This window comes from Strix uralensis, chromosome 9 (genome assembly GCF_047716275.1).
Source record: "Strix uralensis isolate ZFMK-TIS-50842 chromosome 9, bStrUra1, whole genome shotgun sequence".
Taxonomy (NCBI): Eukaryota; Metazoa; Chordata; class Aves; order Strigiformes; family Strigidae; genus Strix; species Strix uralensis.
This window is the reverse complement of record NC_133980.1, coordinates 29,760,813-29,777,316: the sequence shown is the minus strand read 5'-3', so window position 1 is coordinate 29,777,316 and position 16,504 is coordinate 29,760,813. Positions and strand designations below refer to the sequence as shown.

Here is a 16,504-nt window from a genome sequence, read left to right as displayed (position 1 = left end):
GACTGGTTGAATTACAGAATCACACTGATGAACAGAGCTGCTGGATTTCAACAAGCCAAGCACAGACTGGGAAAAGCAACTTGGGGGGGGGGGGGGAACGACACGGGGACGCTGAATAAAGTATTTGTTCAGGAAAGAGTGTGGTCAGTCACACTGATCTGACAACAGAGGAAAGACCTGCTCATTCTAAAGATAAACCTGTGGATCATCTTCTATTTAAGTAGGTTGCAAAATTGACAGAGGACTTGCATTAATTCAACAGGACCCCCTCTCTGCGTGTTTTCTTTTTTTCTCTCCAAGGTTTGAGTTACTCTATTACTGTGCAACTGCCGAATTAGGCATCCTTTTTTGATGCTCCTTATCCAGACTGCAAGTGGGGAGGAAGACAGGAAGGCGCAGGAAGAAATCTTACTGGTTTGAGTCACAAAGCTGGCACTGTCTGATTGCTTGGTTGCAAGTTAATGGTAGGAGTTTGATCAAGAATGTAATTCTGATCGCTGAACTGTCATACCTGTTGAAAAAAAGAGGGCTATATCAACAGCAGGAATGCTCTTACCGCCTGGAAAGACTGGAACTAGCATATGAACTCCCTTTCCTTTTAAAAAAGAAAAAAAGTATTTATTTATTTATAAATGTGTTCACCATCCTGCTGGTAATGCACTTAACAGCAAACTCAAGGAATTAGGATGTTATGCAAGATTTTGCTGTTTTGGGCAGTATTTTGTTCCCCAAACCAAAGTTTTTACTTTTAAAACAAATTTTAGCCAGTGCACTTTCAAGTAGTCAGCCTATCCAATGTGTGATAGACAAACACATGAACCCCACACACTCAGCTTCACAAAGTGAAGAATCTCAGCCTACAAAATTAATCTGCATGGCCAAGTGACCTGCAGAGCCAATTTTTATTTTACTCAAAGGAAAAAAAAAAATGAATGTAGAAGCATGGAATAGTCCTCCTGTTCTTGCAAGGGACCTCATGCTAACTACTTACCACTAATATTACAGTGTTAGAATCCAGTATTTGGTCACCAAGAGAGAAAAGTGGGGCAGGTGACACCTAAGTAACTGGCAAGAGTCTTAAAATGTAGTCATTATGCTTTTATTTAAAAGACTTGTTTTGAGCTGTGGATTTTGAGAACTAATTCTAGGAAATCAGTTTAAGACAAGGCCTAGAGGTACTGCCCAAGTATAAAAGGAACAAAAATCCTTATGTTATTTGAGTCAATTGAATTGCCTTAGTCTTGTGTTTTAATGTAATCCATATTGGATTAAAAGAACAAACTCAAAAATATATAACTAGAGAGCTGGAAAGTGTCTCTCACTCTTCTCCACTTACTGTCTATATTTTTCACTATTAGTGAAAACCTGGCTCTACCTCTCCTCTCTCCAGCTAAGGTCCTCCCACTAAGGATGCAAAGCAGGAAATTCCACACTGAACATTTGCAAAGATGAGTTTTCACCTGTAGAGCAGGTATAGCTTTCCAAACTACTTTTAACTTCCTTCTGAAAACAACAGGCTTCACATTTAACATTTAAAAGGACACAGTTAAATTGCTACCGTCTCACACACACACAACTCTGCTCTTACACAGCTACCGGGTTTTTTCTGAAGGGGTGGAGGTACATGGAAGGAGAAGAGTTGGGGGGGGGGGGGGGGGGGGGAAGAAACGCTGCAGGTTTGGAGATTATATCGGTGGGTCATTTTGGTAAGTGACAAAAGAACAAGGAAATGCTGGCTTGCATATCCCAAAAGCTATGTCTGATGGCTCTTGATCCACTGTTTCCAACATCAACTGCCCCCCATTTCTCCTCCTCCGTAGAGGTATAAGGCACTTAAAGTGCAACAGATAGAGTAAGTACAGAACAACCACTGTTTGCAAGCATCTCCGAGCTTTCCTCAGCCAGGAGAGTGGGAAATTTTAAAGACAGAGGTAATAAATCTCAGATACAATGGACCAGATGCAAAAACCAAACCAAACCAAACCAATCTGTCCTAAGTTCACCTTCACCCTTTCTACCCATTCACATTTTTCATCACTACGACAAATTACAGCAACAAACCAGCAATCTGGTTAGACAATATGTGAAAGAAGTCTTGTTTACACTCAGTAGTGGATCTCGCTGGATAACCTCTACTCTTGCATTACTAAAAATATCATCTTTTCCTCTCATTTGACTTTTCTGAACCACATATGGTTTATAAATGTTGTGGTCATTCTTCCTTGCTCAGCTTTGTTGAAATGCACTGCTCCTTTAAGTCAGCAGAGAGAAACAAGGAAGTGGAGTCAGCATCTTGTGACCTTCTGGACATCTGCTAATCAAGCCTGATTCAGTTTGGAACATAATAGGTGACAAAATTGGAGCATGAGATTATGTAACAAGAAACACCCTCTCAGCAGCACTTACACTTCTTGCCTGGACCAGGGCATACATCCTTTCATCAACCAGCCATTCCTACCCCAAACATGCATCTGCAGGCTATGCTTATGCAAAGATAATTGCACCATTTGGGTACAATGACTAGTTTAGCTTCCAAACTATTGTTGCTTGCTATGTACAAAGAAAAAAAAAAATCAGTATCAGCTGTAAAGCAGGAAACAGCTAGAAAAGGTTGAACTTGTAAAATGAGGAAACTTCATATAGACAGACTTGAAACTGCAACATTACATACAATCACTTCACGGAAGTACTGAAATCCTAATGAGTGTTAAGCACCACAACTATCTCCTCCCTAAACAAGAAATGCAAACTAAGTCAATTTGGTGTGTACCCACCACAAATTAAATCATATCTGGCATCATATGCACGAAGAGATGAACACCTGCAATTTCTGAAAGCAGTCTTTGAGATAAGAACAAAAGCATGCTGTTCTTTACAAAGCACGTTTGGTGTGCAATTTATTTTTTTATTATACTCCAGTGATTTATTCCTAGCAGATTCTACATTAAGCAGATAACTCTGAAGCTTAATACACATTAAAGCTCAATATTACATTCAGGAAACGACAGTTACAAATCCCTTGTGCAATCTTAACTGACAACAGCCTAATCGTATAACCACACAACACTACTCAAATACTGACTTTTTAGTGACACTGTGTATTTAAGCTCTGACAGTTTCTCTGAAATTTTCTAGTAGGAAGAAAAAGGCAGTTCAGCTCAACATCTTGCTGGCCCACCAGTTGTTTGCCTCTGGTTTATATAGCCCCATTCCACCAGTCACTAGGTAACTAACATCTCACATTCAAAAAGCCTGCAGGATTAAAAGAAAGTATTTTACAGATTTTATGTATCAAATCTTTTTCACCACACTTCTATGGTGTAATTTAGTTAATCACACACTTCACTTTACAGGTATAATGATCCTAAGTTGTTCTGTATGTAAAGCACACTGCTTTTTCACAGATAGCAAGTTCAAAAAAAAAAAAAAAAAAAATCAGTGTCACTCAACACTTGAAAATTTCTCTTCAAGGACAATTAATTCTCATCTACTCATAAAAGCTAGTATTACTGAGTTGAAATGAAATGGCAACTTTTTGCACCTTACTGATAACAAAGTTTCTTTGTAATTGAAGAAAAATTAGGTTTCTTAGGGAAAACCAAAGATAACTAAATCTACTTACTATCAAAATCAACCTTAGAGTACCCAAAGAGGAGCAACAAACAATGAACCACAAAGATACATGAAAACCTTAGTAAGACCAGATCCCATCATTCTTGCTAAGTTTGAATAAAGTCATAAATCCTAAATGATTCTATGATAAAATGTACATGGCACAACACCAGCAGAATGTTCTTGCACACCCCTCCAGAGGTTAGAATACACCACACACTAATAATAATAATAATAAAACCCCACTTGATTAACACTAAACTACAAGAGTGTCAGAATGACAGTATTTAGTCTTTGGTACTTTGGAATGTGGTAAACATCTCTGATTTATTATACAGTTTATATATGTTTATCTAAGCCTAGAGAGAAGGAAGAAGCTAACAGCAGCTCGCTAGATATTAATTTTGAGAGACCCTGGTTGCTGGATTCACAGGAGGCCCGACACTGTCCCAGGCTGAAGCAGTACAGCAATCTACAGTCATAAAAGGTAAAATGGAAGGGGTAATGGTCAACAAATTGAGAAGCTGAAGATTTTTATTGCAATGAAGTTGAGAAGCATCAGTTTGAAACGAAGGGTATCCCAGGGGACAAGGAACTGTACAAGAACACAGAAAGGTGAATACCAAGACCAGAAAGCGTACAGGTCTAAGTTCAAGTTACTGTAAAGAACAGGACAAGGTGTGTATATACAAACCTTCCCCCTCCCCCCCCCTTTTTTTTTTAAACTTACAAGACTGAGTAAGAATGCAGAGACTTTAGGACAATCAAATCTATCAATCGCTTATTTCATGCCCTACTTTTGGCTGTGGCGGATGCCACAATCAACACTGCTGAAGTCCTGATATGTTTTCAGCAAGACACGAGGAAAGACTAGCACACATCTCACATCCCACAGCAGAGGTCAGAGGGCACTCGTCAACTCTGTATGTGCCAGTCTGGAGCAGCACTGGCTGTTTTCATGTGAATTCCCTTCACTGTTGCCTTTAACCACACATTCCCTGGGTTCACAAACAGCCCTGAACCACAGGCCCAGTAGGTATCATCACCTGCAGGACCTGACACACCCTTGTTTGAGGTAAACCCTGGACCATGTACCACAAGGCTGGGATGTCTCAGCACCAGCTACTTCAGTCTGCTCATCTGCTTCCATCACACCAAATTACTTGCTGAGGCAGACACAACTATTCTCTGCCAGCATCCTTTCAAACCTGGAATTTTGTTACAAGATTAAACATATGGAGGGCACTGTCAGAATACAGGAATTAGTGACAAGACAACTGATCCCTGGTGATTTGGGAAGCATAAAAGGAGAGATGAGGCCAACAGGATGAGAACTGGGGACTCAGTAGAGGCACACAGCATTTCTCAAAAAATTCTCCAGCAGTGTTCTAGTATTTGTGCATGGCAGTAGAGGCAAATGTGAAAAGAATGTAAATAATACTTTTGTTCAGCTCATACAGTCAGGTCTCCAGCACTGTTTGCAGCATCTGTATTGCACCATTTAATCCTTAGTTTGCATTCTCATGAAATCATCAAATATAAAATCATCATCAATCTCAGCTACTTCAAGATGACCAGGTGGAAGTTCAGTAGTAACTGCAACTTCTGAAGAATATCTAGAAATTATGGACTCAAAAAATAAAAATCTATACCAATTTGCATATTCTCCAATCATTAGTTAAGTCACTGATTCATATAATAACAACTTATGACTAGATCCACACATGCCTACACAGAGAGGAAAGGTGAGACCTGAAACTATTTAAATCTAACAGTCCCCTTCTCAGGCAGATAATCTCTTGGATACTTTTTCCATCACTACCAGATGCAAAAGACAGCCACTGTGATTTTATACAAGAGCAAGACCGCTACTGAAGATAAAGCTGTGCCTCTGTGACAAAGCCACACTCAAATACTTCTACTAGCTCAGGTATCAGAAACCACTTAGCTGTGTTAACATAACTCCGCCTGAGCCTCTTAGCAGGGCTGTGCTGCAAACTACGTTGCCCCTTGCAAAGTACTTGCTCACCTGTCAAAAGCAATCTTACTTCAGCTTTTTCTGTATCGTGCTCTGCAAAGATACTTCAAGGGATGCAATTTTTCCACTTTGACCAGCTTCCCTTACCCACTAAAGTCTTTCACCGAGTGTGATTTGCCACACTGACATTTAAACATAAACAATGTGGTCTACCATCATTACTTAAGTCCTTCAATAAATCATCAACATTTCCATATGCAGTCCATCAAATATTTATCACTATACAGTTTTTTTAACTTTCTAATCATCCGACAACAGATCCATACATGCCTAACACAAGGCTTGCACACTGTATACAGTCATCGCATAAGGAACTGCACCAAAATTTTAAAACTTACCGTTTCAAAGCTGCCTTTGTGCATCAGATCAATGGGAGGCCTGAAGAGGTCTGCTAGAGTAGTGAGTTTCTTATCTACTGCCCCTCCGTTTCGTAGCTCCTGTTCCTGTCGAACTGCACAGCCCCAAGAGGAAAGGAAGCTGAATTAGACAAAATACTCACACGATGGATTTATTACTGGCTATACACAAAACTTTGGCACTAGAGTCATAAGGTTACACCACACTGAACAAGATCAGCTGCTATGTTAGGTAAGAACTCCACTTGCCCCAGCTTTCTCAAGCACTGGGCATTTATTTCACCTTAAAAAAAAAAATCCTAACAAATGCGAGTATCAGCAGAGGGGGTCATATGCCCATATTTGAGAACAAACGAGAAAAAAAAAGCTGTGACTTGTCCCCAGTGATGCTTTTAAAAGGGGAAACTGACCTAGATTGTAGCATCATAACTTGTACTTGGAATATTTCTATTCCAGTGTTACTACATCTTGACAGTAAGGCAATCCCACAGGAAAGAAAAAAAAAAAAAAACAGACTTAGTTTACATGGAGAAATATCTTTGGATGTTTATATTAAATACCTAGTCTTCCCACAATCGGCTCTAGATACCACTGTCTCTTCCAGGTAAATGCGTTTTCAGCCCTGTTTATCCCCAAGTACCACACTTTGAGCTTGTTTCTTTTAGCGGTATCAATTCCATTCAAAATAACACAGAACACATTTCCTACATAGACATGACCATACACAGTAAAGGTAAATCACAGCAATTGCTCACCTAAAAATGCAGCGACACAATGTATTTTATGGAACAGGGTCAGCTGAAATGAGCAATAACTATCCCGCAACCAAAAACTTTCAGGAGCTTTAGTATTTGATGAGTTCATTATTACTGGAAAACCCTGACCAAACCTGTCAGGGGAACTAAAGTAATTATGAATACTTATTTTCAGTTTGGCATCCAAGAGCACCTAACTACCTGGGAACCTGCTCCATGGTTAGACCTCTTGAACACTCCAGCAACGTCAGCGACAACAACTGCACAACAGCTGTAACTCAGCTGTGAAATACCTGGTGTTCTGCTGTCAAAGAATCATATTCTATGAAATTTAATGGCTTAAATAACAGCCAGTGCTTTGTCATTTGAAGATTCTGCATATCAACAGGTAAGACAGTGGTAAACAGCGATTAATTCATGAGAACCTTGTGTGCAGCCAAGGAAGAAGCCTCAGGGCTGCTCAAATCTAATTCAAGTGCCAGAATGACCGCTGGCTAGCCAAGAAAGGTTCAGTGGATTAACTTAATTCCTATATGGGTGTTAGATTCTTTCCCTTTTTCAATTCCTTCTAGAGCAGAAAAAGTATTTTGTTGACAGAATATACTGTCTGCAGGTTTTATTTATGTAACACAGGCAAGTGTTTGGACCAGCACCCTACCTGCTTCATATTCCATTACTCAGGACTCCCCCTCCAGCCACCCCAGAACAATAAACTAACAACCTTAACTGTGCCACAAACATGGAAGAGACATGTCAGCAAACAGTACTGACACTACAACAATGAACAGCATAATAATGTTAATAAAAAACCCTTTTGCTATACTGTAGGCAATTTAAAAACCATTCAACAACTGAAAGCTGTCCTACCTTACAACGCAAACTATTTTTCAATCTTGCATTAAAAAAAAATAAAACAGAACCTCTAGCTTACTGATCTGTAGACACTTACTGGTTTCCGTTTGAAAATCCCGAAAGCCATCAAATATCGAGCGCGCAGGTCTGCGTCTTTTGGGAGCTAAAAAAAAATTATTTCAAGCATTATTTCAAAAGTATACAATCAAAATAACTACATATTAGTACCTTCCATCACATGTGTGGGAAAACAGAATAGGAACCCAAAGCACGAATGATGTGGGAAGGGCTGGAGGAGGATGGGAGGATGGAAATAGGTAGTTTGTAAGACCCATTTCCTAACACATCCTCCCTCCAGCAAATTTTACCCCAGCAACCAAACACGTATCAATAATACACAAAAGTTTAACGTTAGCCCTTCCTGATGGGTTCACCAAGGCTCATCGGTACGTAGTGGCAGCGCTGTCACAGCATCAACATGTCACAATTCCAGTCAAGGTTTTTACCAAAGTAGATTAAAAACTTCAAAAGATTAAATCCTTCCAATGGAAGAGTGTGGCTGTTTCCATTGGATCCAGTATCACTATCTGCAAGGAAACCTTCAGAATAGATTATTTGCAGCTGGACAGAGACAGCAGCCCAGGCAGATAACTGAAAGAGTACCTAAAAGTACCACTGAAGTCCTGTGGTACAGCACAACCACCATACTTGCAATGCAAAACAGAACTAGAACTGCCTGCCACAACTTATTCTAACTATTCAACTGCATTACTATTAACTGAAAACAGAACAATTTTAAGATAGAACTTTCAAAGTCTAAGTGTTACAAGACATAATAAATAAACAATAAACAAATTAAACAGAGTAAGATAAACACAACGTATACTCATGGGAAACCTGTAGTAAAAAAATCCATTCATTTACTGTGAGAAAGCACGACCTACACACAGGTCATAAAGCAAGTACCTCCAAAACTTGATTTTAGAGACCCTTACTGGTTTTGCACCCATAGTGTGTACAGCATCTTTCACCTTGTGCCACGCCAAGGGCATAAAGTATGGTACACAGTTCCAGTTCCTTGCATTCTTCTCATACAGAGCATGAAGGATAGAATCAGTGTGTCCCAGACAGACAATCATGGAAAAATGAAGTCGGCCTGGATGAGGAACATGCTTGTGAATAACGCCTAACTCCAGTAAGTAACATCTCTTTCACCTCTAAATGCTGAGGCAGAAGCACAACCCACTAAAGCCAACTTCAGAGCAACTTTAACTGCAGCTAAGAATAGCAACTGAAGGACCACTTCAGCAAAAGCACCATTTCCCTGCCAGGCCTAGCTACAGCCTGGCAGCGCTGGTGAAGATGTTCACAGCAGTCCAGGCGGATGTTTTTCTGATATCCTTTGTACTGCAAGAGGGGATCCACGTACCTGGCGGAGCACAAATAGACAGGGTCATCACTTCAACTGGAAGAAAACCTAAGCTCATACGACCACCTCAATATGACACTGTCAAAAACAGAAACCGGAACGCCCCCTGCTTTGAGGTTAGAGCTGAGAAGACCCAAGTAAGGTTTCGGCTTGCTTGTCAGGCTGCTTCATGTTCTCGACAGAAGGGGCATTAGTGAGCACGTTAGCACTGGTTGGGCCAGACAGTGCCAGGAGGCTGTCACTGCTCCACAGATCACCTCAGCTGGGTGGCCAGTGACAGCGAGTCTGAGATCAGTGTGTGACAGGTGGGTAGAACAGGACCAAGCATTAGGGTCAGCCAGTCTTAATCCCGCACTTCTTAGATTCTCGAACCCACAGGAGTCTACAGACCTCTGACAAATACTCCCTTGGGCCACAGGAACAAGTGCACTGTCTTCAGAGAGCCCTCAGCAGGGCACCTTCCTCTGGAACCACATCTCGGCTTGTGCACCCTGGCTAAAGACTTCTCTGATGTTAAAAAAAAAGGATCAAGAGAAAACCAGTTCCAGAGTAAACATGGAGCCGGGCCTTCTCCTTTCTAGCAAAGGAACTAAACAATAGAAAAGAGCATCTCCTATGGGTATGAGGCCACTTTAAAGATGAGCACTTGCATGCTCTTCCCTGATAAAAAGGGTAAGACTCTCAATCCACTTGACATGGCAAAAGCCATACAGGCAGCCAGAAATGACATGGTCAACATGAGAGGAACAGAGCCTCACAAGACTAGAGGACGTAAGCGTAAAAAGAGAGTGCCTTAGATCTCCATACAGACATGGACACTATACAAAAGGAGAGGATAATGCACCAGGTAATCCAGTCCTGCTACAGAAGTTCCAGCCCTGTGCTGCTGTAAAAGAACCACTACAGCAGAGGTTTGAGATTGAGGTTTTGAGATTCAGAACACTAGCGTATTACATGAGCACTGAACAGTGTTTTAGATAAGCACCCAGAAGAAAACAGCATTTCTAACACCTGCTTCCTTAGAGCAAAAGAACGTTTCAAAAGCAGAAGTGATAAACAGCTTCAGAAAACAAACAAGAAAACTAGCTGCATGGTGCAGTTTAAAGAGCAAATTAAATTCCTAAATAAGAAATAGAGAAAACAGTGAGTAATCACACAGTTCAGCCCTTTCTGATCTATCATCTCCCTGAGAAGCATGCATTTGTCCTCTTCATTTTCACTCGTCAGTCAAGACTCAATCTTTTATCCCACCACCTTGAACACTTTCACAGCAGTATCTCATGGTTCTGAACCCCCAGAATGCAGATGTATACTTATGATAGCTAATTGGCTGTTGCCTCACAAAGTCTCATGAAACAGGAGTTAGCAAATTAGTACCACTGGGAACGTAGCATCTCTAACGTGCGAGGTTTTCAATAACACTGGTGTTATTTCCAACTATGCAATCATGTTACGTGGCTGCAGAGTTGCAGCAGAGAAAAAAAAAAACAAGAATAAAAACACATACAATGCTTTCTTCATATTCAGCAAGTTCTGTTTTTCTTTTGTCACTTAGCTCATCTCAAGGTAAAGAAAACAAAAACCAAAATAAGAACACAAGCCTACCTCCAAATAAGGGCTCAGGCTCTACTAAAATTTCCTGTTTTTGAGGAATTGGAGCTCGTACTTCATCCCTATCACAGGGGAAGAAAGAAAAAAAAAAAAATCAGACAGATGACAATATTCCAAGTACTATATAAACCACATTGCATTGTGCTCCAAAGGCTCCTGCAACTTGAACCAGCTAAGCATGCTGCTGTACCATTGCACAGAATCCAGAGATTTGGGGTCAAAAGGGACCTCAAGAGACCACCTATTCCCACTCATGGCACTGATGCAGGACTTGGTACACTCTGCATTAAGATCTGGCATGGATGACCTTTGAAAGTCTTGACAGAAGATTACACAAATCCCTGGGTGACTTGATCCCAGGCTTTGTCAATCTCTTATTTAAACATTTTTTTCTTCGTTAGTAACTTTCTTAGAACTCGGAAAAGTTTCTTAAAACTTAGCAAAGTCTACTAATTAATCCACTTGCCACCCTCCTCCCCTGATTATCTAGAGAGAATCCTAGAGAGACAAAAAATACCACCTTCCCTATTACAAGCCTTCTTCTGTTGGAAGACTTTTTGCTTCCACTTGAAACTCACAGCCCTCTCTTTTCCAGAGGAAGGAAAACGTCCATTTCCCCCCATTTCTGAAGCAATTCTCTGCTTACATAGCTGGGCTCCCTCACATATCACCAGCTTAGTTACAGTCGCAGACTGCTAGATATTCTGAAATTATGACCAGGAGAAGAAAGGAAATCACAAGAGCTCTGACACAGTATCACTTACTCAGCGTGGTCACCTGGCCCACGGATCTACGCGAAGGAAGGCATGGGCTCACCCAAGGAAATCCACTGCTATAACCTGCCTATGAACTACTCCTGAAGTGCCCTCTTCCCTCAGCCTCTTCAAAGTTGTAAAGTGTGCAGTTTGTGGCTCTTGGCCATGCAGGTTTCAAAAAGTAACTCATAATGGCAGCAAGACGCACTAACCTTGCTATTAACCTCCACATCTTTGATTGCTGTTGTGAAGCTAGTTATTCTCCATTTTGCATTTGCATATTTATTGTTCTCTCTTCCTAGAAGTAACACTAAGCTGACCAGCACCTGGAGGGTGTCAAGTATAAAAAAGAAAGTATTCCAATAAAAACTTGAATCTTAAGTCACTGATGTGCCAGAAGTTGTCTAGAAATAAGAACTCTAACACCTATACAGAGATACAGAGTTTTAACTTCATAACCTGTCAAAGGTTCAAGCAGGAAGGCACTTGACATCAACTACAAAGGTTAGTACTAAAAGAATTGTATGAATTTATACATGTGCTTCAGAAGTATGAATGGCAAGAATTTTCTTTAAAATTTAGTTGTCTTTTTCCTGAAGTGGAAGATTTTCATAAAGATGAAAGCATGGCTAGGTTTAATTTAGAATGTTTAATGAATGTGACTTACACCAATTAGCTACCACTCAAAATATTCCATTTATCCCAAGCAGACACATTAACAGGCAGCACTGAAAGACTTTCTGTCATGCTCAAGTGGAACAACTCTTCCCTTTATTGGCATCTAATGCGTAAGACACTGATGCAGATTTTGTAGTTGCTTATTCCTCTGCATACTAGTGTACACAATCTAGTCTTTCCAGTGCCAAATCTGGTTACACTTAAAATAACACTGTAAAACCCTTACAAATGGGACTTAAGGTCACTACATGTGTAGGAACCAAAACAACAGAACTCTCTAACTGCCAAATTAACACAGAGCAAGATTGCTGGAGCAGTTTAAAAGAATCTCCTACTACCGGACCCCCACTTTAATGTCTTGAGTTGTCTGCAGAAAGTGGTATGTATGAGCTACAGAAAACTTCTGAAGTACATGCAAGAGAGACTAACTTGTGTTGGTCTACATACCAACTATGTAATGAGAACTTATTTACCCAGAACAATACTGGAGCAATCCATTTAACAAGATCATCAAAGCAGCATGAATTACAGTGACCTGATAGCAGGTTAGAAGTGACAATTACCTTATTTGTTCTGCCTTGCACTATTAAATTCTTAAGACAGACTACTCGTTTGTACAGACATGTTCATTGGGTACCTACTCAGTGTGCGGTTGAACAGCAGACACCCCTGCAGAACTGGTGCTAGGCTCCTCTGCTATGCCTCCACCATCCAGAAACATGGTGACAGCCATCTCCAGGTTATTGTTGCATGCTTCAAGCATATGCTTTCCCACACTTTCACTGGCACCTGTAATGCCAAAAAAAAAAAAATTAAAGCATTTGGATTGGAAGTGCTAGAACAGCTGACTGGCAAGCTTTCTCTCTCAAAGCATTAATAATTAGAAAGAACAGTTTATTATCTCTGAAGGACAACTATGAAACGACACAAACATACATATCTCACCAGGAAAGGGAATGTCTGCATATAGGACAGCCAGACTTCTTCCTTCCATCAAGGGAAAACTTAGAGGAAGCCACCTGAGGGGCTTTAGCATGGTTTTTCTTTTATTCTAGAGGTCAGACCTTTTCCTGGTACAATTTTATTTTCCAAACACTAGCAGGCATACACAAAAAAAGAAAACCTTACTTAACATTTTAATAGGGAGAATACTAAATCTTAGAGATGGAAGAAAAGATCCCCCATTTTACCAACTGCGCTAAGAGGCAAAAACAAACCAGCAGAAGCTCAGTTCACGTAAGAGGAGAGAAAAAAAGCCAAGAGGGAGAAAATAGTACACATCTACACAGTTATTTGCATAATGACTAAAATTTATTAAAATCTCTCCTAAGCACAACTAAATCCAGTGTTATTCTTGCTGCTCAGGATGAAACAGGAGTTCTCAGCATCATTGCAACTCTTGTCATCAGAGGGTCAGCCTCTACCTCCCAACTTCTCCTCAAAAAATATACCATCAACAGAAGCACCCTCATCAATGGAAACTCTCCTACACCGGACCCTTCAAATGTCTTACTACAGCATCTGTCCCTATAGGTGGTGGGCTGCCAAGGAGTTTATTTTCATATGGGAAGGGCTGGTAGAGAGGAAGAGTGGCAAAATGCGGCTGAACCAGTTTGGAAGTAGCTTTTGGATCTGTAGTAATACTTACTAGGTTCACTGCAAGTCACCAAAATGAAGAAAACACTGTCCCCAGCATCATAGTCACAGATAACTTAAGTTTGGGCAAAACACATTTGGACGTTTCTCAGATTTTCTGGGAAAGGCTCAAGAAGCTCTAGTTTGAACAGAGAATACACTTTGAAACTGTTGAGATATATCAGTTCTAAATGACCTGCATCACTACATTAAATCATGGAGAAAGCCAAATTGATTGAGGGAACTGGTTTTCCAAAAAAACCAACCTGCCATGACAAGCGTACTTTGATGGCAGTCAGCTGTATTTTAAGACCTTAACTGAGATGAAAAAAGTGGAAAATAAATCTCAAAAAGTGATGCAAGCTGCGAGAGCATCAAGTTTGCATTCCTCAAACGAAGTGCTCTTTGGCATTTTCAGCTTATTTCAATGTCAACTGTAGCAATTAAACAATACCTGTACAGTTTGGAATACACATACCACACTACAACCTCACTGAACAGTCATGCCAAGACATTCATTTAGAAGAACTCGAAGAAATATTATATTCAACCCTCTGAAGATACCAACACAGAAAGTGCTTGTACTGATTCTTCATTTTTCTCCACCACTCCTAAGGAAACTGCCATCGTATGAATGTTTTCAGTGCTTGTGCTGGCAAACAGAAAATACTAAATACTTGCTAAGTCTCAAAGCAAATTTCAGAGAGATCCCATCATTTCACTGGTAAAGATACACAGGAGCTACACTCTCTTAGCAATACTTTTCTGGGTGAGAGCACTAAAGTAAAACACAATTCTGCCATCTGGGTAAGAGAACTACATCAAGGGCTATTTCTCCTCATTCCTCACTATCACCTACGCTAGAATCAAACTGTTGGTACAGTATTCATTCAGCCTTTTCCCTACAGACAGGAATGATCTCGTACACTTACAACTGAAAGTTGAAAGCTGCTAACACAAACCACTAAGGGTGTGTGCGCTTCTGAGCACCTGTCAAATCACACCAGTATTGGCAAGACAAGCTCCACAACAACACTTTTCGACATAACCTTAAATTCTGCTAAAATGGAAAAACAAAACTTCAAAGCTCTACTTTAATAGTGGGTGGGTGAAGCCCAGCAGGTTCTTTTTTTTTCCGTGTGAAAGCGTAAGGGGGGTACTCTTATGTTTATCCGTGTAAGCACAAAAAGCTGTCAGGAAGAGCAAACTAGGATGGCTCCACCTGTTCTAGTTTGTTTTTTAGCAAACATCTCAGGCACCACTGAAAAGAAAACACAAGGCACACACGGGCACGTACTATAATGAAAATGTATTTGCTCTAGGTTGTTTTCATTTTGAGGGTTTATTCTAAAAGGCTTCTTTAAGGAGAACTGAGTGATCAATAATTTCCCAGTGTACCCTACTGGCATGTTCACGGTTCTGAACACCCTCGCCATCCCTGGGCAGGATTTGAGTGCATCCAAGCCCGAGTACAGGGATGCAACCTGAAACCGAGCTGGTTAGAATAAACGAAATTAAAAGCAGCTTCACTTTTATCGACTAAAAATCCAAAGTTGTTTTATTAAACACTCCTTCAGTATTTGATATGTAATGCCAGAAGCAGGGGGGAACTATAGTGAAGCAGATTAAACTCAAAGTGGGTCAAGCGCTCAAAGTACAGAAGCTAAAGCAGGAAACTTCAATTTAAAAGCGACTTGCTATTTGCATTAGCAAACTAAATTCTCAGTAAGTCGACCGTACTTTTTCCTTTTTTAAACGCGGAATCGGGGTTCAGCTCCAGTCTCCCTCCCGGCCGTCAGCTTTCTTTGCAGGAGCAGTACGGGGTTCCCGGGGCGGAGCGGAGCGCCGGGAGGGAGCACCCGCACCCCCGAGAAGCTCGGCCGACCGGGGACAACGAGCGGCGTCTCCAAGCCGCCGCTAAAAACTAGGCGGCCCCCACGACGTACAGGGCGGAGGCACCCCGGGTGCCCGGCGCGGGCCTCGGGCACCACCCGCCGCGGCGGGCCGGGCCCCGGAGCGCGCCCACTGACAGGCCCGGCCGTCGCCAGCGCCTCTCGCCTCGAGCGAGGCCGCGGCAGCGGCGGGATGGCCCTCCCGGGAGACCGGAGGGAGCGTGCCCGGGGCCGCCCGCCGGCGCCGCTCCGCCTCGTCCCGCGCAGCGCCTCACACCGCGGCCCGCTCCTCCCGCTCGGCCTCCCGCCCCCCGGGGCGGCCGCCCCCTGCCGCGGCGGCGGTGGCCGGATGGGAGCCGCCCGTTAAGCACGCAGCGGCGGCGGCGGCCTCGGCCGAGCTCGGCGGACCCCGGCTTCCGTGTGCCTCACCCGTGATGGCGGTGAACTGCTGGATTAACCCCTTCAGCGCCGAGGAGGCCGCAGAGCCCCCGTGCGCCGCCATCTTGCCGCCGCCGCACAACAACACGCACGCCGCCGGCCCGCGCGCTCTGCGCAGGCGCGGCGCCCGCCCGCGCCCTTCCTCTGCCCGCCGCCGGGGAGGCGCCTCTGCACGCCGCCGCGGGCGAGGCGGGGCGGGAGTTGCCGTGGCAACGCGGCCAGCCCCGCCCCGTCGCCTCAGCGGCCCGGAGAGGCGGGAGTTGCCGTGGCAACGCGGCCCGCCCCGCCGCCTCAGCGCCCTCCGCGGCTTTTCAAACACTATCGCGGCTGGGAAGCCTTTCCCCCGGCATCTCAGACCCTCCGCCTCCGTTAATGGCAGCACTCGAGGAGCAGAGGCCTTAGCGGCGATGCTGAAACACTTGCAATGCGAGGCCAGAGCTTCCACGCAGACTG

The 16,504-nt window shown here is 42.6% G+C and overlaps 1 protein-coding gene across 5 annotated transcripts in view; it reads right to left on the bottom strand.

Moving 5' to 3' along the window:
* Window positions 1-16,151, bottom strand: part of UBXN7 (UBX domain protein 7) — a 30,946-nt gene extending 14,795 nt beyond the window's left edge. For 3 of the 5 annotated variants that reach the window (XR_012630046.1, XM_074878055.1, XM_074878056.1), the window contains exons 1-5: window positions 16,043-16,151; window positions 12,728-12,875; window positions 10,648-10,715; window positions 7,711-7,776; window positions 5,989-6,101 (exon numbers count right to left, since the gene is read on the bottom strand). Coding sequence is in view for 4 of the 5 variants with exons in the window: in XM_074878055.1 (XP_074734156.1) it covers window positions 5,989-6,101; window positions 7,711-7,776; window positions 10,648-10,715; window positions 12,728-12,875; window positions 16,043-16,115 (468 nt within the window). In the remaining variant the exon portion in view is untranslated. Of the gene's footprint in view, window positions 1-5,988; window positions 6,102-7,710; window positions 7,777-10,647; window positions 10,716-11,620; window positions 11,729-12,727; window positions 12,876-15,461; window positions 15,967-16,042 lie in introns of those variants that run through there. The other 2 variants (XM_074878057.1, XM_074878058.1) reach the window with 2 other exon arrangements.
* Window positions 16,152-16,504: the final 353 nt, after the last annotated feature.